The 25,742-nt window shown below is 35.4% G+C and overlaps 3 protein-coding genes across 7 annotated transcripts in view; 1 reads left to right on the plus strand and 2 right to left on the minus strand.

Moving 5' to 3' along the window:
- Window positions 1–12,685, plus strand: part of LOC107459682 (uncharacterized) — a 16,183-nt gene extending 3,498 nt beyond the window's left edge. The window contains exons 8-22 of one of the 5 annotated variants that reach the window (XM_016077902.3): window positions 45–167; window positions 294–367; window positions 1,017–1,622; window positions 1,746–1,857; window positions 2,000–2,137; window positions 2,721–3,050; window positions 3,512–3,782; window positions 3,889–5,186; window positions 5,830–6,232; window positions 6,326–7,254; window positions 7,340–7,405; window positions 7,482–7,607; window positions 9,020–9,264; window positions 9,346–10,505; window positions 11,817–12,685. In XM_016077902.3, coding sequence (XP_015933388.1) covers window positions 45–167; window positions 294–367; window positions 1,017–1,622; window positions 1,746–1,857; window positions 2,000–2,137; window positions 2,721–3,050; window positions 3,512–3,782; window positions 3,889–5,186; window positions 5,830–6,232; window positions 6,326–7,254; window positions 7,340–7,405; window positions 7,482–7,607; window positions 9,020–9,264; window positions 9,346–10,505; window positions 11,817–11,836 — 5,901 coding nt within the window. In that variant the 3' untranslated portion in view covers window positions 11,837–12,685. Of the gene's footprint in view, window positions 1–44; window positions 168–293; window positions 368–1,016; window positions 1,623–1,745; window positions 1,858–1,999; window positions 2,138–2,720; window positions 3,051–3,511; window positions 3,783–3,888; window positions 5,187–5,829; window positions 6,233–6,325; window positions 7,255–7,339; window positions 7,406–7,481; window positions 7,608–8,497; window positions 8,719–9,019; window positions 9,265–9,345; window positions 10,506–11,816 lie in introns of those variants that run through there. The other 4 variants (XR_002366089.2, XM_016077903.3, XM_016077904.3 and 1 more) reach the window with 4 other exon arrangements.
- Window positions 12,686–16,579: 3,894 nt separating this feature from the next.
- On the minus strand, window positions 16,580–19,450 carry LOC107459683 (pollen receptor-like kinase 4). Its single transcript, XM_016077906.3, has 3 exons — window positions 18,567–19,450; window positions 17,809–18,480; window positions 16,580–17,553 (listed from the first exon to the last, which is right to left on the minus strand). The coding sequence occupies exons 1-3, from the start codon at window positions 19,279–19,281 to the stop codon at window positions 16,913–16,915; spliced, it is 2,028 nt and encodes a 675-aa protein (XP_015933392.1). The 5' UTR covers window positions 19,282–19,450; the 3' UTR covers window positions 16,580–16,912.
- A 5,139-nt stretch (window positions 19,451–24,589) lies between these two features.
- Window positions 24,590–25,728, minus strand: LOC107459583 (uncharacterized). Its single transcript, XM_016077816.2, has one exon. The coding sequence runs from the start codon at window positions 25,647–25,649 to the stop codon at window positions 24,750–24,752; it is 900 nt and encodes a 299-aa protein (XP_015933302.1). The 5' UTR covers window positions 25,650–25,728; the 3' UTR covers window positions 24,590–24,749.
- Window positions 25,729–25,742: the final 14 nt, after the last annotated feature.

Below are 25,742 nucleotides of genomic sequence, written 5' to 3' on the forward strand. Positions count from 1 at the left end.
TTTGTTTGTTTGACATTGTTTACATCTTTCATGCCATGTTCCAGTCTCTTGAAGCTCTTCAAGATGGTGAGCATGAAAAACAGCGTAGACACTTTCTATATTTTCTCCTCCATCAAGTGCCAGTGAGCAGTAACTTCAGCATTCTAACGAGAAAACTGGCAAATCAGGTTATCACATTTAGGTTTTTGCACGATGGCTATGCAATGAGTGGCTATAGGCTCTTTGGCTGTAGCCATTGATGCTGCATATTGGTTTCTCTTGTATAGTTATATATTTAATAATTGTCTTTTCAGATAGCATTACTTGTTGTATACCGAGGATATAGGATGAACCCACCTTGCCCTCCTTTTGAGTGTTCACACATGTGGTATGTACGCAGTTACTCCCCTTTTGTCCTTGTTTTTTTCTTGTTTGAATTAAATTTAGCAGAGACTAGTCATAGTTTGCTGGAAAAAGAAATACCTTTTCCTATGTTCAATTTAACAATGCATTCATGCAGTGGACATAAACTCTCGTATTATCTATCAGGATACATAGGAAATCCTCTTGATTATATTTGTGACTAGAGATACAAGTTTTTGTCCGGTTGACGAATAAGAGATCCTTTTATGAAATTTATAGGCATAAACAAAACTTTATGAGCAAGTGAACATTTGTAACATTAATATGTACGGTATGTTATCCTGCTAGGACTGTTTACCTATTAGAGAATCTCTTTAAGCTTGATCATGTTACTTCATTATAGTGTGTCTGGGAGAATTGGGAAAAACCATTCAGATGACTTTAATGAGGTGTAGCAGAATATTTGGTCTTGTTGAATTTCCATTGTCACAGCTCTAAGGCTTGGGGGGTATCCTTTTTTGGATCTTATTTTCATACTGAACTGTCTGAGAAGTCAATACTAAACAACTGCTGCATAATATAGATGAACTTCACCATAAATTAAGATCATTATGATATACTTGGACTTCTTTTAATGCATTTGCTTAATTGTTTCTCAACATTATGTTGAACAGGGGACCTGCCCTGGTGTCGTCTCTGAAGGACTCCTCACTTCACAGTTCCTTAAGGCAACCTGCATTTGACCTTATACAGATTATCATAGTATCAGATGCTGCTGCTTTAGTGAATTCAGTGCTGAGCTGCTGCACAAATCCAAACACTGAGAGTAGCATGGAAAACAAAGTCATTATTGAGTTGGATGATGAAAGTGATGATATTTGTTTCCAAGCTATTCCAAATTGTGCAATGAAGGATGATGATTGTTCTTGGGCTCAATTCAGTGCGCAGGCTAGAATAATCTATCAAGAGTTCCGTGAGTGGATGTGCATTCCAATGTTATGGGTTGATGTTTTAGTTGATATCAGTCCCTCAGTCCTACCAATTTCATTTTCCCAGGCCATCTTTTGGGCACGGTCTCGTTTTCCAATGATAGAACTTGAGAAGAGTTCAGAAACAGTGCTTCCAGTTAGATCTTGTCTTTCATCTTATGCTGCAGAAATTTCCTCTTCATTTGGGTGGAAGGTTCCAACTGGTTCTGATGATGGTGGAGATGGAAAAAAGTCTAAAAATTCAGTTGAAGTGTTGGCAATGTCGTCTCCTTTAATAAGAACATTTAACAGGTCCTATAACTAGTTTGAATTTTTATTTATGCCATGCTAAATTGAAGTTTGAGTATCTTGTGGTCTTATGATAAATTTTTGGTTTTCAATTTATTAGCTAAATATTTTTGGAGTTGCAAACAGGTTAGCTGCATATTTTTTAGTGCAGATGGGTCAAGGAGTGCTCCAAAGTCAGTGGACATGGCAACCTCTCATGAGTGAAAGCTTGATCCTTTCACTTTTGGATCCAAATGATGTAAATATGCCAAATTTGTATAGAACCTGTAGATCACATTCTTCTCTATTTACCTTGTTGAGAACCAATGAATTTGTTCTCATTCTTTTCTTATTTGTTGAATATAGCGTATATTGTATTATAATTTATTTTTCCCGTGCAGGATGTTAGACAGTTTGGAAAGTCTGTGTTAGAACAAGTTTCAAATACTCGGGGTCTTTCATGTGGAATAAAGTTCCTATGTTCGCATGAGCTGTCATTGTATGCAATTATTTTGGGCCTTAAGCATGCTATGAGACTGGTAATATTTTCGGGAAAGATGTCTTGATAATATTTTGGTCAATGCTGATCCTCTTTACTTTATCTCCTTTCTTTGTGTGTGTGTATAAAAGAGGAAATTTCACTAGTTTGAAGAGAGAAGTGCAACTAAGTGGAAGGATAGGGATCCTCAGAAACAGTAACCAAAGTGGCTTAAGAAAGCAACCAATCTATCCATTTTCTTTGCATATTGTAAACTCCATTAAAACAACCATAAGTAGGTCCCCTAGCTAGAGAAAATCCATAACAATTTCTTGTAGCTTTTTTTGGTTGGCAAATATGTGCCCTTGAAGAGGTGGACATTCTCCTTTTGTCAAATCCGTCAGCAAATTGCCAAAGTAACATACTTAAACAGACATCTGGCTTCCCTGTTGTCATGAAGCCCTTTAAATTGTAGCTTTTGATGCTACACCAAAGTCTTTCTGTGTCCAGTCAGATTATGTGACTTTGATAATGTGTTTCTGCATCGGAAATAATACTTTGGTGTAAAATGACTTTTGTCTAGTGGTCGTTCAATTGTTATTCCCTTTATCTGTGCCATTTCAGTAATTTCATTTTATTTGCAGGTCCAACTAGATTCTGTCATGTCGAAGTTTCATTCTCTACATCACTTTTGGTTTATTTTATGTAAATTACTCAAAGAAAGCGAATTATCTCCTCAAGAGTTACCGGGAGAAATGGATAGTGATTTAATGATGCCAAAATTCTCTTCACAAGGCGGGTTTTTGAAGCAACCGGCTTTTGATTCTCTGCCCCTGGAAATGGATAAACATGTTTCTAATGTTGAACTAAAAACAATATATAAATTTGGTGGTTTAATATCTGAAATGGCATGGCCTATTTTTTGCAAGAGCTTGGTAAAAGGAAAGGAGTTTGTTGATTACAATCTTTGTCAGGTATCATCCTAGTTCTTCTTTAGTATCAGTTATGTGCTTACAGCTTTGCCTTTATGTTCCTCTCTCTTTAAAAAGCTACATGTAGAATAAATGCTTTTAACATTTATTGGCATCCAATCAGGAAAGTTGTGTTTCTTTTGGTGATCAATTTTACAGACAAGTTGTAAGATACCATGGTTCTGCTGTCCAAAATTTAGAATGAATGTTGCTTGGTTTAAATAATTTGATGCTTGAATAGTTGGATCCTAATATCAATTTTCCAAAACGTAGTTAAAATATATATCAAGTGATTTAGATGTAAGATTGTTAGGATTTGGAAGAATGAGGAGACCAAGTATGGATGATCACATTTCAGTTTATTGTTTGCTTCTTTTCTTTTACAGTTTGGTTGTTGTTTCAGATCAACATCTTGCTTTTAGAACCATGAAGATCTTGACCTTCATAGTTCCTTGTTATTTCAGATGACTTGTGTTAGGCTACTCGAGGTCCTGCCTATCGTTGTTGACAAACACATATGTCTTGGTAAAGAGCATGGAAATTTCAGAATGCATGTACAAAATAAATTGGATTTCAAATGGCTTCATGATCTCATGCAATGGGGAAGGTCATCACTTAAAGTTGTTGTTGTTTATTGGAAGCGAGCAGTTATTCAGTTACTCAATCTATTCAAAGGATTTTGTGATAAAACTTCAGTTTCAACAATCATGACCATTGAACATCTTATTTCCTATGGTGAGTTTTGATATTGTATTCACACACGATCATGTTTGAAGTTGTGTTTTGGTAATACCTGTTAGTATCATATCATTAACATGTTTCGTGTTTCTAATTGATTTAGATGGTTGTCCTTGGGAGGAATTGATAAAACAAGTGTCTCACCTGTCTGTCTCTCTATCTAGCGGAGTTTCTCATAAGTCTCGGGAGACAAATATGACACCGAAATCAATGTGTAAAAGCCTGTCCTTTGAGAAGAACCCTTTTACGTCAGATTTGCACTCTTCAACTATGGCTGATAAAGATTTACAAATTTTTGACTCTACAATGATGTCTTGCAAAAGAGGCACTAAAGATGTAATTATTCTTTCAGATGATGAAGGGGAAGCAAAAGTGTCTCCCAATAAGTCTATTTTATCAGATAATGAGATAGGCAACCATGTCTTTCATGGCAACTTAATGTTTTGTGATGCTGGTAAAAGCTTGCTGACTGCTGACCTTGTTAAACAAAATGTTTCAAGTATGGAATTCTGTGGGAAAATAATGGAGCCCTTCCAAAAAAATATTTGTACTGATTCTCCCATCCTTTCTTCTGAGAAACAGAACTCCAGTAATTTTAGTTTACATATTAAACCTGCGGTCACTCCTTTTGCTGATTCAAAAGGCCTAGACACTCAAAGCAGGGAAGTAAGCTTGAAATCCAAGGATAGGGTCAATTTCACAAAATTTTCTGATGAAGCTGTTAATGTTAAAAAATTGAATAAATCTTGCAGCAGTGCCGTTCCGAAAATTGGTGATACTAAATCAAGTAAAAGCAGTAAAATGTCAAGTCATTCTCAGGATGCTGAAGACAGCCAGCTAGAGCCTGCAGTGAAACCTGTGGGCCGTATTCAGTTGCATGTGCCAAAGCCTACTTCGGTTGTGAGAAGGCAAGTTATTCAACTCGAAACACCTCTTGATAACAATTCTGTCAGTCTATATAAATTAAAGAACCCAGAGAACAGATTCAAGCCACCTAGGTTGGATGATTGGTATAAACCTATTCTTGAAACAAATTATTTTGCGACAGTTGGATTGTCATCCACAAGAAAAGATGAAACCCAAACCGTCGGGAAGTTAAAGGAAGTTCCTGTTTATTTTCAATCACCAGAACAATATGTGGAGATATTCAGGCCGTTAGTTTTGGAGGAGTTTAAAGCACAGATACAGAATACTTTTCATGAGATGTCTTCATGGGAGGATGCATCTTATGGGAACCTTTCAGTGATGTCAGTGGAGAGAGTTGATGATTTTCATTTTGTTCGTTTTGTCCATGATGACAGTGATTCTGCAGCATGTAAGAGCTTTTCAGAAAATGACCTCATTTTGCTATCAAAAGATCCTCCTCAAAAGTCTTCTCAGGAAGTTCATATGGTTGGAAAGGTATACTGTCATTCATGTGTGAATGTGACTGTTGTCATCTAAAGTTTTATTCTTGCAAGTACATGAAGTCCTAGAGTTAATTTTTCTAATCTGTGGTATGGAGTAGTTGGAAAATGGGAAGTTTGCTAATTTGGTAGGAAATTATATGACGACTCTTGGTAAAGTAAATTACAGAAGTAGTGAAGGCATAATGCTTCTTTTTAGCCCACCTCAAGCTGAAAAAACCTTTCTATTATTATTTTTCACCAACTTAGGCTAGTACAGGTTCATTGTTTCTTCGCACATACTGTGACTTTTACCAAGAGATCCACTTTTTTGGCACATTCAGCCATGATTGACTGAAGCATGAAGATTTACCCATCCTACTAATCTTTATTAACTCCTTTTAACCTTCTCTTATAAAGGAAATCATTCCAGTACTTAGTCATTGTTCATAAGTAGAATTATAAATTGAACTGTCAATTATTTCAATTAAAATCCAAGTTGATTTGCATTTTGTTTGCCCTTTTTGGAGCTAAGTCAGGCTGCCCTCAAGCATGGTCAATGCTAGCCTCAAACCAATGTAGTGTTGCTAAGTAATGCAATTGAAAACAAGCAGGCTAACAAACCTGTCATGCTAAAGCAGTCATCAATGTGTTTGCAGGTTGAAAGGCGTGAGAAAGACAATAAAAGAAGTTTGAGTATTGTTCTTATCAGGTTCTATCTTCAAAATGGTTCCTCGCGTTTAAATCTTGCTAGAAGGAATCTCACTGAACGAAGTAAATGGCATGCTTGCCGAATAATGAGTATTACCCCACAAATTCGAGAATTCCATGCATTGTCATCAGTAAAAGCCATCCCCTTGCTTCCGCTTATTTTAAATCCTGTCAGTGACTCCATTTGTCTTGGTGGAACTAAAGAAGCAGATCTCAATAAGTTGTGCCTGTCCTTACAACAAACTTTGAGATCATCATTTAATGTCTGCCAACTTCAAGCAATTAGTGCTTCTATCGGAAGGGTGGAACCCAAGAAAAATAGTGAACTGTCTCTTATTCAGGGTCCTCCAGGTAATTGATTTACCCTATGTCTTTATTCATGGAAGGCCTTACAATTTTAATAATGATTTTAACAAGTTTGCTTATATGCTCATGTAAATGTAGGAACTGGGAAGACACGAACTATTGTTGCAATTGTCAGTGCCCTTCTAGCTTCTGCTTCCACTTCTCTAAAGATGAATTGTGTAAAACGAGCTTTCAATGAAAGTTTGAACAAGAATTCTTTTTCTCCCTTTTCAAGACCCAAAATTAGCCAGAGTGTTGCCATTGCGAGGGCATGGCAAGATGCAGCCTTGGCAAGACAAATGAGTGAAGATGTCCAAAGTTCATTGAAATCTTTTCGAAGTTCTGTGAGACAAAGAGTGCTTATTTGTGCTCAATCTAATGCTGCAGTGGATGAGTTGGTATCAAGAATTTCTAATCATGGTCTTTACGGAAGTAATGGAAAAATGTACAAACCTTATCTTGTGAGGGTTGGAAATGCAAAAACAGTCCATCCAAATTCACTGCCATTTTTCATTGACACACTTGTTGATCAACGTGTAACAGAAGAGAAGATGCACTTGAATGAGGGGAAGAAAGATATGAAGGTAGATTTGTCGGTTCTTCGTTCTAATTTAGAGAAATTAGTTGATTCTATTAGGTTCTATGAATCCAAACGGGCTGACCTAAGGGATGGAAATTCTAATGTTAGAAGTCACCTGCATGATGACTCTCATGTTGGGGATGAGAAAGAAATGTCTGATACAGAAATTAAAGTGACGCTGCGTAAACTTTATGAACAGAAACACCAACTATATAAAGATCTTAGTAATGTTCAGGCTCAGGAGAAGAAAGTCAATGAAGAAACCAGGAGTCTTAGAAATAAGCTGCGGAAATCCATACTGATGGAAGCTGAAATAGTGGTAACTACATTAAGTGGATGTGGCGGTGATCTTTATGGAGTTTGCTCTGAAACAATGTTAAGCTCCAAATTTGGTGGTCCATCTGAACTTACTCTCTTTGATGCTATTGTCATTGATGAAGCCGCCCAAGTAACATATCTTTGTTCTGTTATAGATAATTTATCTGCAATCATCTTGTTTCCTTTTTTTTTCCTGATCTGTTTTTCTGTTTCAGGCTCTAGAACCTGCTACTCTGATTCCTCTTCAGCTTTTAAAGTCAAGTGGAACCAAATGCATAATGGTAAGTGTACTTAAAAAGGCTTTTGAACTTCTGCTATAAGGTAAGAGGTTATACTGACATTTGCAAATTATCTAAGGTTGGTGACCCAAAGCAACTTCCTGCAACTGTACTCTCAAATGTTGCGAGTAAATATCTTTATGAGTGCAGCATGTTTGAACGTTTACAAAGGGCAGGGCATCCTGTTATCATGCTTACTGAGCAGGTACATAGTTTGCTACTGGATCTGATCTGAAGTCTCCTTGTATGACATATATTTTGGTGGAGCAATCATTGCAGGCTTGAGGTTCCTTGGGTATTGGGGGTTAGACTGTTAGCAACTTAGCATATGGTCTAAAAGAATTTCTTTTTGTTTTTAAGGTTTAGGGTTTATCCGTTTAGTTTGCCTTGTTTGACTGAATAATCAATTCCGCACAATTCTTATTACTGTTTAGAAGGATTGAGTAGAGATATAAAAAGGAAAGAAATTAAATTCTGGGATTGAGGTTTGATGACAAGTGATTGAAGTAAAATATACCCATAGAATATGTGTGGTGCATTGCTATATTATGAAATTGATGCTGGTTATTTCTACACTGACTGTAAAAGTGGAATCCATCTCATATGGAATATGCATTTTGTATATTTGGTGAATCTTGGAGGGTACTGAATATGGATTTTCAGCTGTTTCTTTTGATTAGTTGCAAAAGCTTTGAAGAAAGTAAAGGTTGTTTTTCTGGTATTTTTCTGAAATAAAATGCTTGAACTTGAAGGAGAAATTTCAATCTTCAAACTTGGTTTTTATCTCTTTATCACTCATTCTTTTTGTTAGGGAGTCATGTTGATGGATATGAAGAGGGATTTGAGAACCCTTTAATATTGATGAGTTAGTCTGTATGCATGCGAAGGGATTAGAGAATTCAATTCATGCTGTACTTATCTTTCATGTTTTATGCATCCAACCATTCTTTTTATTAGGGAGTCGTGTTGATGTATATGAAGAGGGATTTGAGAACCCTTTAATATTGATGAGTTAGTCTGTATGCATGCGAAGGGATTAGAGAATTCAATTCATTGTATACTTATCTTTCATGTTTTATGCATCCAACCATGCAGTTAACATGGTCAAGTGTATCTATTCAAGCCGAAGGCTTGCCATGGTGCAGATTTCCTTTCCTGGTTCCGATGAGAGATCTTGTGTGGTTTTCTCTTCATGGGAAGCCCAAATTTTCTTTTCCAATTTAGAGACTTACTCATCAAGCAATTCCCTTTCAAGATTCCGACTTGTAAAAGACACCTAAGAAGCATCAAACATCTTGGCTGAAGCTCTTTTGCTTGTAGGTTTTTGAGGTCATTATAGGAATTTCAATGGCTCAAACTCAGTGCTACTCCTTTTTGAATTCAGTCATTTGAGATAATAATGATTGAGCTGTAGAACATTTTCAGCATATGATCAACCCTGCCTGATTGTATTTTGTATATGATAGTCAATTTCCTTAACAGCTTAAGTTTTGCATGTTATTATTCCTATGACGCTCTTATTTTGGCTTAATTTTGTTAGGCAAGGATGTCTATAATTTTACATTATCCTGTTTTATGAGTGAAAGCTGAATCCTTGATTTTCTTTTATCATGGCAGTATAGGATGCATCCAGAGATATGCAAGTTCCCTTCACTGCATTTCTATGACAATAAATTACTAAATGGGAGCCAAATGTCTCGCAAATCAGCACCATTTCATCAGACCAAGTGTCTTGGGCCTTATGTATTCTATGATATCACTGATGGTAGGGAGGTTCGTGGAAAAAACATGGGTGCAATGTCACTTTGTAATGAGCATGAGGCTGATGCAGCAGTTGAGGTACTAAGGTTTTTCCAGAAAAGGTACTCATTTACTGACTGACTCTCTCTCTCTCTCTCTCTCTCATCTGATGAATTATGGAACCCTATATGAATGCTTCCCAGGTTCCCAACTGAATTTACTGGAGGAAGAATTGGAATTATTACTCCATATAAGTCTCAACTTTCTCTTCTGCGATCTCGTTTTCTTGATACATTTGGATCTTCAATCACAGCTGAAATCGAATTTAACACTGTGGATGGCTTCCAAGGTCGAGAAGTGGATATATTGTTACTTTCTACCGTAAGAGCAGCACTTTTGAGCAATGCTGCATCTGAAAGAAACTCAAGCACTATTGGATTTGTTGCTGATGTAAGACGGATGAATGTCGCCTTAACAAGGGCCAAGTTGTCACTTTGGATTTTTGGTAATGCAAGGACTTTACAAACAAACCATAACTGGGCTTCTCTTGTGAAGGATGCTGAAGAAAGAGACTTGATTATGACTGCTAAAAGGCCATATCATTCAATCTTCAAAACAGCTAGTAAAGATAAAGACTTTCTTGAGAATTCTAATGATGTCATAAGACAACCGAAGCATGAAAGAGAGGTTAAGGATAATGACAAAGATGGTTTTGAGAGTAAAAAGAAACGTGTAGCTTCTGAAGTTAAGTCTAAGGGTAGGAGGGATGACAAAGCTTTGGGGAAAAGTGCTTTATGTAAGGAAAAGAAATCCATAGATGAACGTAACTCCATCAAGAACTTGACTTGTCTCGCTGCAAAATGTGAAAGCAGAAGCTGCTCCGATGGTATGTTGACAACAACAGAACAACGGGTTTTTGACAATGGAGAAGGCAAAGACAAGATGAAGATCAATAGGGTAGAGACAATATTGGGTAAGAGGCAATCAAAATTTGAGAACACAAGGAGCAGCGCACACCATGTAGTTGAAGAGACAGGTAGCAGACAGAAAACTTCAAAACTTTCAGAGTTGGATAGACCAAATTTGTGTTCCAGAGGGGATACGAGTAATAGTAATGAAGTTTCTGCATCCTCATTGGAAGGCTGTCACAAAAAAGAACATGCAGATCAAGTTAAATGTACTACTAAAAGTGGGGTTTCTGAGATTTCAAAACGGAAACAGCAGCGTAAAGCTGTTGATGCTATTCTTTACTCATCTCTGATATCCACAAAGAAGGATGAGACATTGACAAAAGCTTCTGCAAAAAGGCGTTTTTCATCATCTATTGCAAATGAGAGCGTGAAACCACCCAAGACAACAAACGGTAAACATCCTTCACTCTGCTAATTAATTTCTATGATGTATCTCTTCTTTTTTGGCAACTGCTAAAACCAGGCTTACTAGGTACAATATTGTCTAGTTCTTTTCAAATTAATTTTTGGTAGCTCCACACATAAATTAACCTAGTTTCATTTGGACCAATTTGAGCCTAATGATTTTAAGTTGGTCTTATTTCAATCCGATCTTCTTTGGGAGAATAAGTTTTAAGGACAGCTAACAAAAGTTATTTATAGAAAAGTAGCTTTTATATTAAAATTATTAAAAACGAACGACTTAATTAATATTTAAAGAGAATGACCAATTTTAAAAATTAGAGTCAATTATACCTTTCTTTTGTTTTCCTTTAACCCAATTCCCATCTCTCGACCTGATTTATTTCTGACTTCTGCAGTATCCAATCCTCAATATTACGGTACCTATTAAGTTATCAATGATGCAGATTATGAAATACTATAATTCTAGGGTAATTAACGTAGTATTATTTGGGCGTTTGGTTATGTTTTTTACCTGCCCATGACTCTGCTGCTTTTCTCATTTTGTGGTAAAGCTTCAATGGAAGCTACCGAAAGGAAGGAGCGACCTATTGCAATCTCTAGTAAGAAAAAGTTTTTTTTTTTAAGTTAAATTTTTTGGGTGTATACTAAAGAAAAGATTTTACAATTTTGCACACCAATAACAAAATACATACTGCATAGTAGAAAGATGTATTAATCAGGATTTAAGTTTGATGGCTAATTCGAGGGAAAGAATCCTCACAAGAAAATTGTAATTTTCTACCTGGAAAGAAAATTTGGTCCTTCTCTTTAAATTTGGTTCTTTTTAATAATTTTTATAACATATATATTGGCTTCCTATATTTCCTTTACTATTTATGATATGCTTCTACTGCCAATATCTATCTCATTGTTCAATTATGTGATTCTCAACTTTAAAGTTTCATATATGTAGAATCTATAACAAAAACACACACTTGCATACTAACAAGGATAGAAGATTACAAAGAATGGACTCTATGAAGGCCAAGAGATTCTCAATTAACAGCGTATGCTAATGAGTTCAATTAAAATCTAACAAGCGTAACAGATTATCATTGTTCGATTGTGAATGTGTGGTGGATAAATATCCATGTAAGACTTTAAAATAATGACAACCCATTTTTATTTCAAAATAAAAATAAAAGAAGGGGGATTATCAATAGTATTTTGGCTGTTAAGTCATTTTTTCTGCAAAAGAGACTTGATTGTGTTTGTTTTGTGAACTTTTCCCTGAATTCACAGTCTTTCTGTGTGACCAGATCAATCAGTACACGAGTGAGGAGGAAGATCCCCCCAAGCTTTTCTGCTGCTTATGGCTTATGCTGTTCTATCAACTATCTAGTGGTCTGGGGATTTTGTTCATAATATTTCGGTAACAGACCTGTGAATATTTTTTTGGGTGACTTGATATAGAACAAAAACAGAAAACAGAAAACAGAGGAAACAATCCTAAAATGGACAGGACAAGTCCCTCTGAATATGAATAAGTTCAGCTAAGTCACTCCAAGGTCAGCATAATCATCCTGATCCCTTGCTGCATACATAGCCACAGCATCCGCTGCAGAATTAGTTGCTTCCCCTATGCACAGAAGGAAGCAAATTCTGAGTTAACAAGAACGCTTCCAAGCTCAGTCTCACATATAATGTCTGAACACGCAAACTCCCAAGCTAGCACCAATCCACACATCGCGCAACACCTGTTAATTCGGCACTATATCAGTGAGTTCTTATGGACGGATTCTGTCCAAAGAGAACTGGTTCCATCCTTGATCACTAAAGGATACCTCCTATGACTACTTCTAGGGTGAACTATGACGCCAGTGTCTCTCTGGTCGGATCAGCTTTCCGGTTTTGGTTTTGTTCGAAATGCTGATGGCCAGTGGGTGGTTGGTTGCACTGGTAGCCTTCTTGTGGAACAGACCTGTGATTTCATTCCAATAGGTTTTGCTTCACGAAGAAAAATTGCAGTTTGTGAGTAAATGCAGGAAATTTTGTTCATAAATAGAATAACTGATTGCACAGTACAATTCATTTTCCATATACCGGTGGATTGTTTATAATATGTATTTGCCGACTTTACCCTTGTCCATCCATCCCTCTATTTTTATTATATAGAAGTTAATATTTTCTTTTACATTGAATTTATGTCATGTTTTCTCAGTTTCTCTTCTAAGTTCTAATGATATCCTGTTAGTAATTTTGATTACTTGATAAAATATAGAAATCAACCAATTAACTATTGTAAAATCATTGCAAGTAATTAAATAAAAATATAAAATACTAATTAAATGTAATAAACATATATATTAAAAGTATTAATAATAATATTAATAATAATAAATTTTAAGTTATGCGTATTTAAATTTTATATTATTTAATTTATTTATATTTCTAACTTTTTTTTATTTGTATACTATAGAGCATCTCAAAATTACAGGATGAAGCACCATCCTTTATATAATATCATCAAACAAATAGATAAATGGTTTATCAAAATCTATGTGAAAAATATTTATATCAACAAATGAAGAAGAGTCTATATGTTTTGAAATGATTATATTAGATAATAAGATACAAAACAAAAATATTTATTACATTTCTTATATTATATATGAATGACACCTAACATATCTAATTAGACGTTAAATAAATATATTTATAAAAATTTATTAATTTAGTTTATATATTTTTTTTTATTTTGTAATACTTTACATATAATTATATTTATTTTAATATACTATTTGTTGTTGCTTTTGTAATAACTAAAAAAATTAAGCGTTAATAATTTTGTTTACTGATGTTTAACACATGATTTACTAACACTGCATAGAACACCTCTTCATGTAATTGTGAGAAAAAATATGATGAACAAATTCAAATATTTGTTACAAGAAGAAAAAGTGTATACTATAAAAAATTTTAAAAAACCTCGATAGTATTTTAAATTTTTATTACGAGACATTATATTGTCACAGAGTGGGTCAAAGAAAAATATTAATATGTTAATAAATATTTTAAAAAATTTTATTCTTACTATTGCAGAAGTCATCGAAAAATTGCATGCTTTAGGAGAAAAAGAATAAGTAAATGTCTAAAAAATACAAAAAATGGAGTTGATATTTAAAGAGTAAAAAAATAAATATACAATTTATTTTTAATTTACATATATAATAATTAACAAGATAGTAATAATAACTTTTTTAAAAAAGTTTTTCAACAATACACAATTACCAAGAGATTTGTCCCAACAAAAATACTGAAACTTAATCCCTATTATAACAAATAAAATAGATAATATTACAAACTATTTAAAATATATATCATTTATATTACTCATTTATAATATTTTATTAATTATAGGAACTATCTTCACCAACATTAATATCATTAGACAAATATAACATACCAATTAAGAGATTAAGGAGAAAGAAAAGTAAACAAATTTAAGATGCGGATGAAAAACATACATATAAATATAGATCCAAAAAGACAATAAAAAATACATATAGGTCAACAGTTCAAAAACAACATATCTTCAAAAACAACATATCTTCACAAAAACATATGACAGAAAGAAAGAAACAACCGCAACAGTAACCAAAAATAAAAAAGAAGACAAATGCCCATATAAGAAGACTAAATATGTCAAATAAAATAATTGTAAAAATAAAAATAACAAATAAAGATATAGTTTTATACAATTCCAATAAAAAAAATTTTGTATTACAAAATATTTTAAATAAAAAACACATCAAATTTAATATTAGTTTATCTATATTTTAATTAATTTCTAAACAATATAATACTTATTAAAGTACTATCATTAATTTAACACTTCACGTCACGCATCGCGTAGATGTCCCTCTAATTTAAAAAATTTTTGGAGCCTTTGCCTCAGTAAATTTTAAAATGTTATTTTATTGGTGTTTGTATAAAAATTGGACAAATTTTAGTGTGTTTGAAATTATTTTGGATATTTTAGAAAATTCTATAGTACTTAAGAAGGTTATAAAGACCCTAAACGATCTAAAAATACTTTAGAATGTCATAGAACACTATAAAGAAATATATATATGCGTATAAATATGCAGAGTTGTTTAAAGTAATTTAGAGAAAGCGCTATGATAGATATTTGTAATGAATGTTATGGATACTTGATTGGACGGTTGATTATATTTAATATTAATTAAAGCTAAAATTTATGTGATACATGAAAAATATAAGAATATTGTTTATACCCTGATCCAAAAATATAAAGTCAGGCTCAATAAAAATAAAAAAATCACCTAAAAAGGTAGCCTCATCAACTTACTTGACCTCATAGAGGTCGGGCATGGCAAGGGTGGTTCAACCTTACTTATCTAAATAAGTAACTATCCCTCGAAATATTTACTCCTATTATCTCTCTACTTTATTTAAAAGGGAGATCTCAACAAATTTTTAAGATTAAGAGAATGGTCATCCACCATCAAAGATGGAACTATTCTAAATGTGGTTATCTTTTTACTATAAATACAGTGACACTCAATCTACTAAAAACCTGTTTAAAATTCTTGTTAACTTAAGTATCGGAGTCTCGTACCATCTCCACCTCCGCATGTTAAACTCGGGCGACGGCACTGTGGTACCAACACCAATTGGACGCTGGCTTAGAAGGAGTCCAAACCTCACATTTAGGTCTAAATTACCGTTTCAGGTAATCCTTGGAAGAAATATAAATAAGAGTATTCTTCAATGTTAAAAGATAAAATAAATTTAAAATTTTTAATAAAATATTTTTTGATAAAATTATTCGTTCTAATTTTAAAATATACAATAAATACTTAATATGCAAATATATTTATATATTTTGTATAAAAATGACTCACAAATATATAGATTTATTTCTTATACTTTGTAATTATAGCTTTTAAATGTAATTAAAAATAACATAATTATGTATTAAGTTTAGCTAACATGTGTCTTTATATGAATACATGATAAATTTATCACTAATAAAGTAATAATAGATAATAGATTATTCATTTAGGATAATTGTATATAACAAGAGAATTTGAATTTAAAGGTATAAGTTATTTGTAATAAACATTTGTATATAATAAAGTATTGTTATTTACCAAATTTTTTTTCTCTTATATTTTTAATTTTCTTGATAAATATTAAGAGTTGAGATGATTTGATCTTAGTCCAAGAGATTGAAAGAGACTAAATACCAGTCTTATAGTGATGGAGTATGTCTAAAATTGTGATATATTATACAAAGAGAACTATATATGTAGTCAACCTTAAAACTTGCAATTTTTCAAGAGATACCACTTGAAAAGCAAAGCAAAAAATTACATGCCTCCGTCTTTGGTAGTAAAGGGTACAGTTGAGAATTAGTGATGGCGGAATTCGGATTGTGATAAAAAATTTGGAGTTAGATTAGCAGGAGTAGTTTGAAATTTTGGATAATTTTTAAAGTCCATCTTTGATAATTATAATGTTAGTTTCATTTTTTTATAGGCAGATTTGTCAGTATTTTGAATATTAATGAATATAAATAATAGTTTATTTTAAAAACATAAAAATTAAAATGCAAACTAATTATAACTTCTTTTTGTTAGATTGCATGTGATTTGTATTAAAATATTTTTATATGCTCAGTTTTATTATTATATTATTATTCTAAAACTATTTCACTATTAAATAATATTTAAGGGTGCATCATTCAGCATTTTAGCATTTTTTTTATTCGAGTGAATTAATTAAAAAATAAAAATTAATTTTTAATTAATCAATATTAGAATTTAGAATAATTATAGTTTAAGATTAGGGTTAAGGGTTTATGATTTAAAACTTAGATTTTGAGATTACGAAAATAATTTTAAAAAATTAATGAATGTGAGCTGAAAAAGTTAGGTAACTAGTATTAGACATCAATTAATTAATCAATACTTTAGCATGACTGACGATTATTTCGAGTGAATATATATAAAATAATTTCGTGAATGATGGACAGAATAATAACTAGACTACAGAATTAAAATTGTGAGAGACAATGTATGTACATAGAAGTGTGAAAGGAGATAACCTAAATCTATCTAGGATCTATGTAAACAAAGTAACAAAATGTACATGTGGAGTGTAGTTATCGAGATGTACCGAAAATACCTACTTCCGTTAACCAGTAAAGCAAACATAAAAACTAATTAATTAGTTAGAAGAATTCAAGGTTAATTAAACAGTTTTTTTTTTTTTCCTTTTATCAGTTTATGTATAATATTGTTGGAGGAAAGCCAACTTCTATGCAGCCGTACAATTTGCAAGGTAGGTAGTTGCGGTGAAGGAAAAAGGCAAGTGAGAGTCGAATTAATCACACGGCTCTATAGGCATCCCGGTCGGAAGTGACTAAAGTAGTAGAAGAGTATTCTCCATCACTTTCAGCCTCCTTCAAGTCTTCGATTTGGTCAAGAGCTTCCTTGATATCTAACCTTCTTTCCACGTTCTCCTCGCAACAACTCAAGCCAATCTTTAAGAGTTTGAGCAATTCAGCTTTACTATTGCCAAATCCTCCCATGTCTGCGTCAAACACGTCGCTGGTGTGCTTCTCGGTAATCATGGTATTGACCCAACTGGCAATGTCCGAATCACTGTTATGTGTCTGTGCCAGATAGTTCTCTGGAAATTTACCTGTCAAAATCTCTAGAATCAGAATTCCAAAACTCCACATATCAGTCTTCCTTGTTATACGCCCAAGTTGAGCATACTCGGGTGATCTGTAAGGCATGATGACTTGTTGGGCACGATCAAGGTTGATCAAAGGACTGAGCCCATAATCGGTCAGTAGGGGCTCAAAAGATTCATCCAAAAGCACATTGGAAGATTTGAGGTGACCATGAGGCGTAACAACGCTTGGGAGTGCGTTGTATAGGTAGGCCAATCCCCTCGCCACACCTTTCACTATTTTCAATCGGGTTGGCCAGTCAAGCCCCTGCTTTTTATTCTTGTGATTTCCTACAACAATCATATATTTATATTTGTTAATAAGCTGTGCTTTCATAAATATCAAAGTACATTTGAAGTGGACAAAGATATATATTAAAATTAATAAATATCAAAGTACATTTAAAAAATTGATTTTAATGGATAAAAATATATTTCAAATCTTAAATTCCGGTGACAACATGGTACTTTTATATAGTGTGTATTTTGATATTTATACCAAACTCTACTTTTTAGTTTTTAATTTGCACAACAATAAATATATACCATGAAGATGGCTGGCTAAGCAACGATTTTGAACATAGGCAGAGATCAAGAGCTTCTCTTCTTTCCTATAGTAATAGGCCATGTAGGGCAGAATATTGGGATGGTTGAGGTTTCCAAGCCTTCTCATGTGCTCATGGAACTCCTCTCTCGGCACATTGTTCATTTGCTTGTACCTCTTGACAACCACAGCTTGACCGTCCAGGATAACGGCCTTGTAGGAAGAGCCAAATGTGTTACTGCCTAGAATTTCGGCCGAGGCCCTTAACAAATCCTGCAAATCAAACTTGAGTCCGGTGTCACAATTCAGGAATAAGAGCTTGCCTTGCTCCACCTTCTTGGAATGTACAGAACTGAGCACCTGCTTAGGAGTTGTAGCAGCATCATATTGTTCCGCTAGGCTTTTGGTTTTGACGTAAACGGGAGGAACGAACTTGTCGGAGGTCTGGCCTTGGAACTTTGGGACCTCATTATTATTTATTTGATTGAGATCGCGAGACTTGAGTCTCAACCGCCATATGACTAAGACTGTAACCAGGAAAGCTACAACCACCGCCACCACGATCACAATCACTACAGTTTTCATAACCTGGTCTTTGCCTTGACCATCCTGGCTTCCTGTTGTAGCTGGTGGGCAAGGATTTGTCAGTGGTCGCCCGCATAAACGTCTGTTTCCTGCAAAATAAATAACCCTACGATATTCAGATTCAATTCTATTTTATTCAATTTAATAAGGGACACGGAGACAGGGAATTAAGTACCGCTAAAGGAGGTAGGATCGAAGGTGCTTAGACTGGCTGGGATGGGGCCCTCTAAATCATTGTTAGCGAGGTTGAAAGTCTTTAAACCATTGCTGCGTGGAAAATCGGGAATTTGGCCGTGAAACTTGTTTGCATCAAGCCTGAGGTAGAGGAGACTAGGCAATGCGGCAATGGAAGAAGGAATTTTACCGGTGAAATCGTTATTTGCCAAATAAAGCTTTCTCAATCGACTCAAACCTGCAAATGCATCATCAGGTATGTCTCCGGAGAAATGATTAAAGGACAGGAAGAGGGCCTTCAAATTGGGCAGCATCTTAATGTTGGGCAAGGGACCCGCAAAGGTATTGTTCATTAGGCTAAGCATCCGCAAAGCGGGCATTGAAGAGAGAGAAGCCATGTCAATGTTGCCGTTGAGGCCCATGCTCTCCAGGCGTAACCCCCAAACTTTGTCTTGATTACAATACAGACCCACCCAACTGGCAGTGTTGCCAGAGCACGGTGGCTTTGGGTTTATGGATGGATCCCAGCTGCTGAGGGCAACCGCATTTCTCAATGAAGCCCTGAACTTCAAGAGCGCCTCAGCATCCGAATAGGAAGAGCACGGTGATAGAATCCCCAAAAGAGCAACAATAATAATGTTAACGAACGTGAACAATAACTGGACATTGTTGGATGCTGCAGGTGCGCGCACAAGCAAAGCCGAGCGCGCGCCCATTCGCCTTGATGATGATGACAATTATGGTGAGAGGACACAAGAACCAAAACCCACAATAATATAATAAATAATAATTCGCTTATTCACAGGAAGGTGTTGCTGTCGGTTTTAGTTTTGGTTTTGGTGGGATTAGGCAATATGTTATTCTCTTCCTTTTCCCGTATTATTGTTTTTGTCATTATTATTTTTTATTATTATTATTTTTTTTTTTTACGGTTTATCATTTTTATTTTTATTATTTTGTTACTATTGTTATTGTTATTATTATATTATATATGTTTATTTCTGATCAATAGTAATTTGTTAGGTTTTAATGGCCACATGCCAATAAGGGTAATTATGATGTTGGAGAGACTACGCAAAAAAGCTTATGATGTGGATACTGGATAATGGATGCTCGATACTGTGGTAAGGGAGATGACAGGAAAATTTTTGCATGCGCGGTCAGCCTAATTTTGGGTCTTTTCAGTAGTTGTGTTCGATTCGGAGAGGTCGAAGGAGGTCCTCAAATTTTCTTCATCTCCCTTGTCTTAGGTTAGGTCTATGTAATTTAAGCTGTGAAACCGTGTCCTTTGAATTATGATTTAAGTTTTCCATTCTTAGATTTTACTTTAGAATTCAAACAAATTACAACACATTATATATCTCCAAATATGGTAAATGTACAAAAAATATATCTATTGAGTTTAACAATTTTGAAATTTTAAAATATTTATCCATTTTCTAATTTTAAAATAAATTATTTTTTATAATAATAACCTAAATTTAATTATAATAATTTATTAATTATTAACCACTATATGTACTTATTTAAATGTGATTCCTTATATTATTGTGATCAATCTATTATTTTCCATTTTTTCCTGTTATTTTAAAAGAGAAGAATAGTCTAACTAGCTAACATACATTCGACTTGATGCTCAATTAAGTATACAATTTTGCTACGTTACCAATAACATTTATGTTAACTTTTACTAACTCTTGTTTGTGATTATATTTAATAGAAGTGTTTTTATAGATGTGTCTAATAAAAATGACTATTTGATAACTACGTCTAATAAAAATGTCATTATAAATGTATTTTTTGAATACGTCTCTTTATACATGTGTTTAAAATATAATAATTAATTATTATTGACAATAAATTGACAAATAATATATTTGGTACCCTATACTTTTCCTTAAGCATAAAGCTAATATGATTTGTACCTATAACCAAATATAAATTAAATTAAAATAAGTATTCGATTCGTTACTTAAGTTGAGGAATAATCTATTACTCCTGATGAATTATAATTTTATATTTATAGTACATCATGAATTATAACTCAACTTTAATTATTTTTTATTTTTAACTTATAACCGATAAATTTAATGATTATTGTTACGAATTTAATGACTAAACAAACATAACATCTGTTACGATGGGTAACCGGAGATTAATGGGTTGGATTCGTTAGGTTGGCCCAATCGTCTGAGGAGGAAAACCTTCGAATGGATTTGCACCTTTGGGACCCGTCTGACTTGTGAGCGTGAGTGAATGGGGGGTGGTACCTGCAAAGACACTCCGATGCCTAAGTCAGCAAGGGTGTGAGCAGGTCTAGAGAGTATTGGGACTTAGAGATACCTGAGGGGTGTCAGTGTATTTATAGTGGTGAACCAATAACCACCGTTGAAGTAGTTCCACATTTTAAGGTGGATAACTGTTCCTTTATCTTAGAAAAATTGTGATATGGCTCTTGGAAGTGGGTTGAGAGATTTTAGGGGTAGTTATTGTCTGCCAGCTAATCCTCGTTTCCGACTTCCTTAGAGTAAGTCCTGTGGGTTGGGCCTGTCGTTTGGGCCAGGGTATGAACAGTGCCTCTACTCGAGCCCAATTTTTTTTAAGAGTTGGGGTCGAGTATTATAACTCGGGACCGTAGCCGACCTGGTAAGGAACCGACGTAATTTTTCGGAACCGACGTGTTTTAAAAAATTCTCAACAGTCGCGTTTAATCAAACGTCGCGTCTCTTAGAGGTTTGAGCATTCATACGTGGGGCATTTACATTGGTAACGGTGCAACTCTTAAATGGCTGCGTCGTTTTACCTTTATGCCTCTAACGTGTTTATAAATACTTTTTCCTTTCCTCGCTTGTTTCGTTTCTGAAAACTTTTCTACCTGCACCCTTTACTGTTCGAAAAAAGAAAGCTCCTTCCTTTTCGAGTGCTGTTGCTTCCATCTTTCTGCGCGAGAAAAAATGTCAGTTTCTTTTCTTACTCTTTCTTTATAGAGTTTTTTGTTTGCATGTTTTGTTCGGTAGAGTGTGGATGGTAGTCTCGGTGTTTCTCTGCTTAGTTTGAGAGACTTGTCTCGAACCCTTAGAGACCCTATTTTTTATCCTTTTTCTTTTCCCTTTATAGGTTCGCTATCCCTTTCTAGAAAAATAAAATGTCTTCTGTAGAAACCCTTGCTCAATGGGTGGATGTCACGGTTCTGGGGGAAGAACCTCTTGTTGATACTGACTTCATCACCAACCTTCACACTCATTATAGGCTTTGTACTTCTGATGAGGATGAGCCAAAATATGAACTGATTGCCCCGGGTCCGGAAGACCGGGTTTGTTTTGGGAGGGCTTCTGAGGTAGCCCCTCATTTTTTCTACATGTATGAGAGCATGATTACCCGCTTAGGCATTTTCTCCCTTTTTCCGACTTCGAGATAGCTGTTTTATGCCATTGTCGTGTTGCTCCTACCCAGCTTCATCCTAACTCTTAGGGTTTTTTGAAAATTTATCAATTTATCATCCATGCTTTAGACTTTCTGACTTCTTTGAAGATTTTCTTTTATCTCTTTCATATGACTACACCCTTCAGTGGGCAAAATAACAAACAATAGTGGGTGTCTTTCCGGCCCATACAAGGTCGGAGAGTTTTTACCCTTTTTGATGAGTCCTTCCATGACTTCAAAAATTTCTTTTTCAAAGTTCAAGCTATAGAGGGTCACCATCCCTTTTTCCTGGATGAAACTTCTTCTCCTCATTTCCCCCCTGTACTGGATAGAGGCCTCTCCTTGTGAAAAATATGGTTTGGATGATTTGGATGAGGTGGAGGCGGCCATTGTGGGGTTTCTCCGAGAAGTATGGGGGAGAGCCCCCTACCTGGATACAAAAAAGTTTCTCCAGGGGTCTCCGACCTTTGTCCAGGCTCAATTAGGTAGCTTTTCTTAGTTTATCATATTTTCCGACTTGATGTTTGCACGACTTGTTTCTTCCGACTTGTTTTACTGACTTTAGGTACCTAATTGTTCTTGTAGAAATGGCAAAGAAGAATTCCAGGGAGTCTTACCAGAAAGTTCAGGAGGCCAAAGCGAGATCCCGTGCCTGAGTCGGCGGTGTCAGGGCAGTGATATACTCCATTTTGAGGGTTTATCTTGTGTTGATTTCAGGGGTTTTATCAATAATTCCACACGTTTTCTACATGAAAATACAAGACTTTGTGTTCCTTTCCTAATTTTGTCTCATGAATGAAAACATGCTTATTTTGCACTAAATTAGATACATTTCTAATCTTCCCTTGATGCCGTGACCTGTGTGTTAAGTGCTTTCAGAATATAGGGCAGGGACGGACCGGAAGAGAGAAGAAGGACGGGTGCAAAGGAAGGGAGCATGAGAATTGAACTTTGGAAATCTCGGCATGGGCGCGTGCGCGCACTTGACGCGTCCGCGTGGATTGAGCAGTTAAGAAGTCGAAGCCAAGAGCCAAGCCACGAGCCGGCTTGCGTAGCGGCTAGGCCATGATCTCCGATGGCGTGCACGTGTACATTACGCCTCCGCGCACATTACAAGATGTCCCGTGGACGTGCACGCGTACATTGCGCGTGCGCGCCGATGTGCGAACATGATTTTTTAAAGAGCCACGTGACTTGAGCGTGGAGGCAGTTGGGAATCCCATTTTGGGGAAGTGCTCTGGCGGGAAAAGCTTAAGAAGACCAAGGGAACAAAGGTTAAGCACTTTTTAGCTCATTTTTAGATTCTAGATATTTTTGGAGGATAGTTAGTTACACTTGTGGAGAAGGGGAGAGATTCAAAAGCTCTCACTAGGGTTCATCTTCATCCAATTTCTGAATTTTCATTCACTCTTTGGTGAGATCCATTGCAATTCTCAATTCATTTTGTTCATGTCATAGATCTTCTTCTCCAATCTCAATTAGTGTTTGTAATTGCTCAATTCTCATAGATCTTGGATTCAACTTTGTAGTTTTGGATTTAGTCAATTTCTTTAGAATCTCATTTCCATTGTTGTTCTATGTTAATTGTTGTTAGTTCCTTGTGTTGAAATAGTTTTAATTCTACTTTCTCCTCAAATTTACCATGGCTTTCACTCTTGCTCACCAAATGTTTGATGAAATGCCAACACTAGTTATGAAGTAAAAGTTTCTTACTTGGCATAGGATTTGGGCCATTAGAAGAAGTTGAATAGTTGTGCCAATTGTTGATTTGGAATTAGGGATTGCTAATTGACTTGGAGTACACTAAAGCTAGATTTCCATAAGGTAAAGCTAGGACTTGTGACTCAAGTTGAATACTCTCATTTGACTTTCCTCTATGCCTAGGGGTTAACTAAATAAAGCAAGGCCTCATTGTTGTCATCATTGAAAGAACTATAAGAATAGAATTTCTAATGCCAACCCTAAGCCAAGTCTTCTAAGGATTGATTGGTTGTTTTCTATTTTGCTAAAACCTTCAAAGAATCATAACAAGGCTTTCTAATCAATAAGATGCACACTCTAGCAATTCCAAGGGAGGACGACTCGGGAGACTTGCGCGTTAGAATCCTTGCAGGTAGCACACCCCCTACTCCTCGAATCATCAGCTCACCAGGACCTCAACCCCGATCCAGCCCTAACTGCACTCCCCAGTATCCAGAGTTTCCGACCCGTTTGGCACACGACCGAACATATATAAAAATTACTTTAACATCTATTAGGAATTTCATTCTCAATTAAGTAAACTGAAAGTCTTAACAAATCAATTGCTTTTTTCTTCTGTTAATTCTATTAGAATAGAAGCTTGAACAGTTTGAACCCCATGCCATATACGTATAAATATGATTCTGCACCTTTTACGAAATAATTATCGGTTTAATTTTATAACATGACTAATTTCATAGATCCATAGGTGTATATTGATATATAAATTTTATAACATCACTAATTTTATATTGATATATAATTTTTATTGTAATGCATGGTATTTTCGCATTAGGTGTATACTCAGCATATTTCCATTGCTTCACTTCTATAGGATATCTTAAATCTGACCCGAGAACATACGTTGAAAGTCATGATGGATATTACTACAATTATGAGTGAGGACACGAATTCCCAGTTCTTTGTTTTTCAAAGTTCAAACTCCTGAAAGCCAATGCAAGCTAAACAATTGAATTGCAGATACTGTATTATAAAACAAAATCATCAGCAGCAGTTTAACTCAACAGTCTTGATCAATATTAACAGTAAGCTTCTTGTGGTGCTTGAGTGCACGGTGGTAGTGTGCCAGGAGTGCCTGACGTCCCGGGAAAGGATTGGCAATCACATTCTGGTTCGGATGCTGATTCTTCCGCACCATCTCCCCGCCACCATTATCAACATAATCAACATTATCAACATTCTTCATGTTCTTCGGCTGCTGGTGGTGGTATACTTCTTGTGTCCTCAAACTCGTGTTCCTCTGCCTCTCTCTTCTCTGCATCCTCCTTGTCGTTGACTTGGCGAGTGTAATGGAGGCGGATGGGTGCGACTGATTATTGAGCGGTGCAAGTCGTCTAGGAATTCTACCGCCTTTGGTGGTGCCGAGAAGGTCAAAATCGACTTTGCTCCAACCAAGCTTGTCTTGGTTATCCCAACCAAACCTGTCGCTAATGTCGAGCAGCTCGGAGACCGCAGAGGAAGACGAAGAGAGAGTGTGACTGTGAGTGTCACCATTCAAGACACTGAGAGCCAACTCCCACTCCATGCGGTCTCTGTAGATTGGATCTTGAAGGACTTGGTCTGCGAGCTCTGCCCACTCCAAAAAATACCCCGCTCTTAAATTGTTGGACACCCACTTGAGGTACCTCGACGGAACGCTTCCCATCATCTTCCCTTTATATTTCCCGAATGTTATTATTCTGTCTCGTGCTGCCACTTCTTTATCCCCATCACATTCCGATTTGCATCTCATCCTCAGCCTCAACTCCGACTTCTCATTTGTTAACAGTACACTATTACTACCATTAGGACTGCGACCGTGACTGTCCCTCTTCCTAAACTGAAAACAAACATAACGATGATGATGCAACAGATTCATTGAATGTGTGGAGGAGAAAGGGGAGCGAAAAGCCTCAGTCATCTCCGCCAACGCCACCAATGCTTTTGCTTGCTGCTTCTTAGTACCCGCTCAGCAAAATAATTTCTTTTAAGTAAAGGATAAATATTATATATA

Source organism: Arachis duranensis, chromosome 7 (genome assembly GCF_000817695.3).
Source record: "Arachis duranensis cultivar V14167 chromosome 7, aradu.V14167.gnm2.J7QH, whole genome shotgun sequence".
Classification (NCBI taxonomy): domain Eukaryota; kingdom Viridiplantae; phylum Streptophyta; class Magnoliopsida; order Fabales; family Fabaceae; genus Arachis; species Arachis duranensis.

Bases quoted from the DNA above. Each gene is read 5' to 3' on its own strand.
- LOC107459683 (XM_016077906.3), bottom strand. From the start codon at position 19,281: ATGGGCGCGCGCTCGGCTTTGCTTGTGCGCGCACCTGCAGCATCCAAC. The intron at 18,481-18,566 runs GTACTTAATTCC...TTTATTTTGCAG, and splicing joins CGATCCTACCTCCTTTAGCG to GAAACAGACGTTTATGCGGG. The intron at 17,554-17,808 runs GTATATATTTAT...TGATTGTTGTAG, and splicing joins CTTAGCCAGCCATCTTCATG to GAAATCACAAGAATAAAAAG.
- LOC107459583 (XM_016077816.2), bottom strand. From the start codon at position 25,649: ATGACTGAGGCTTTTCGCTCCCCTTTCTCCTCCACACATTCAATGAAT.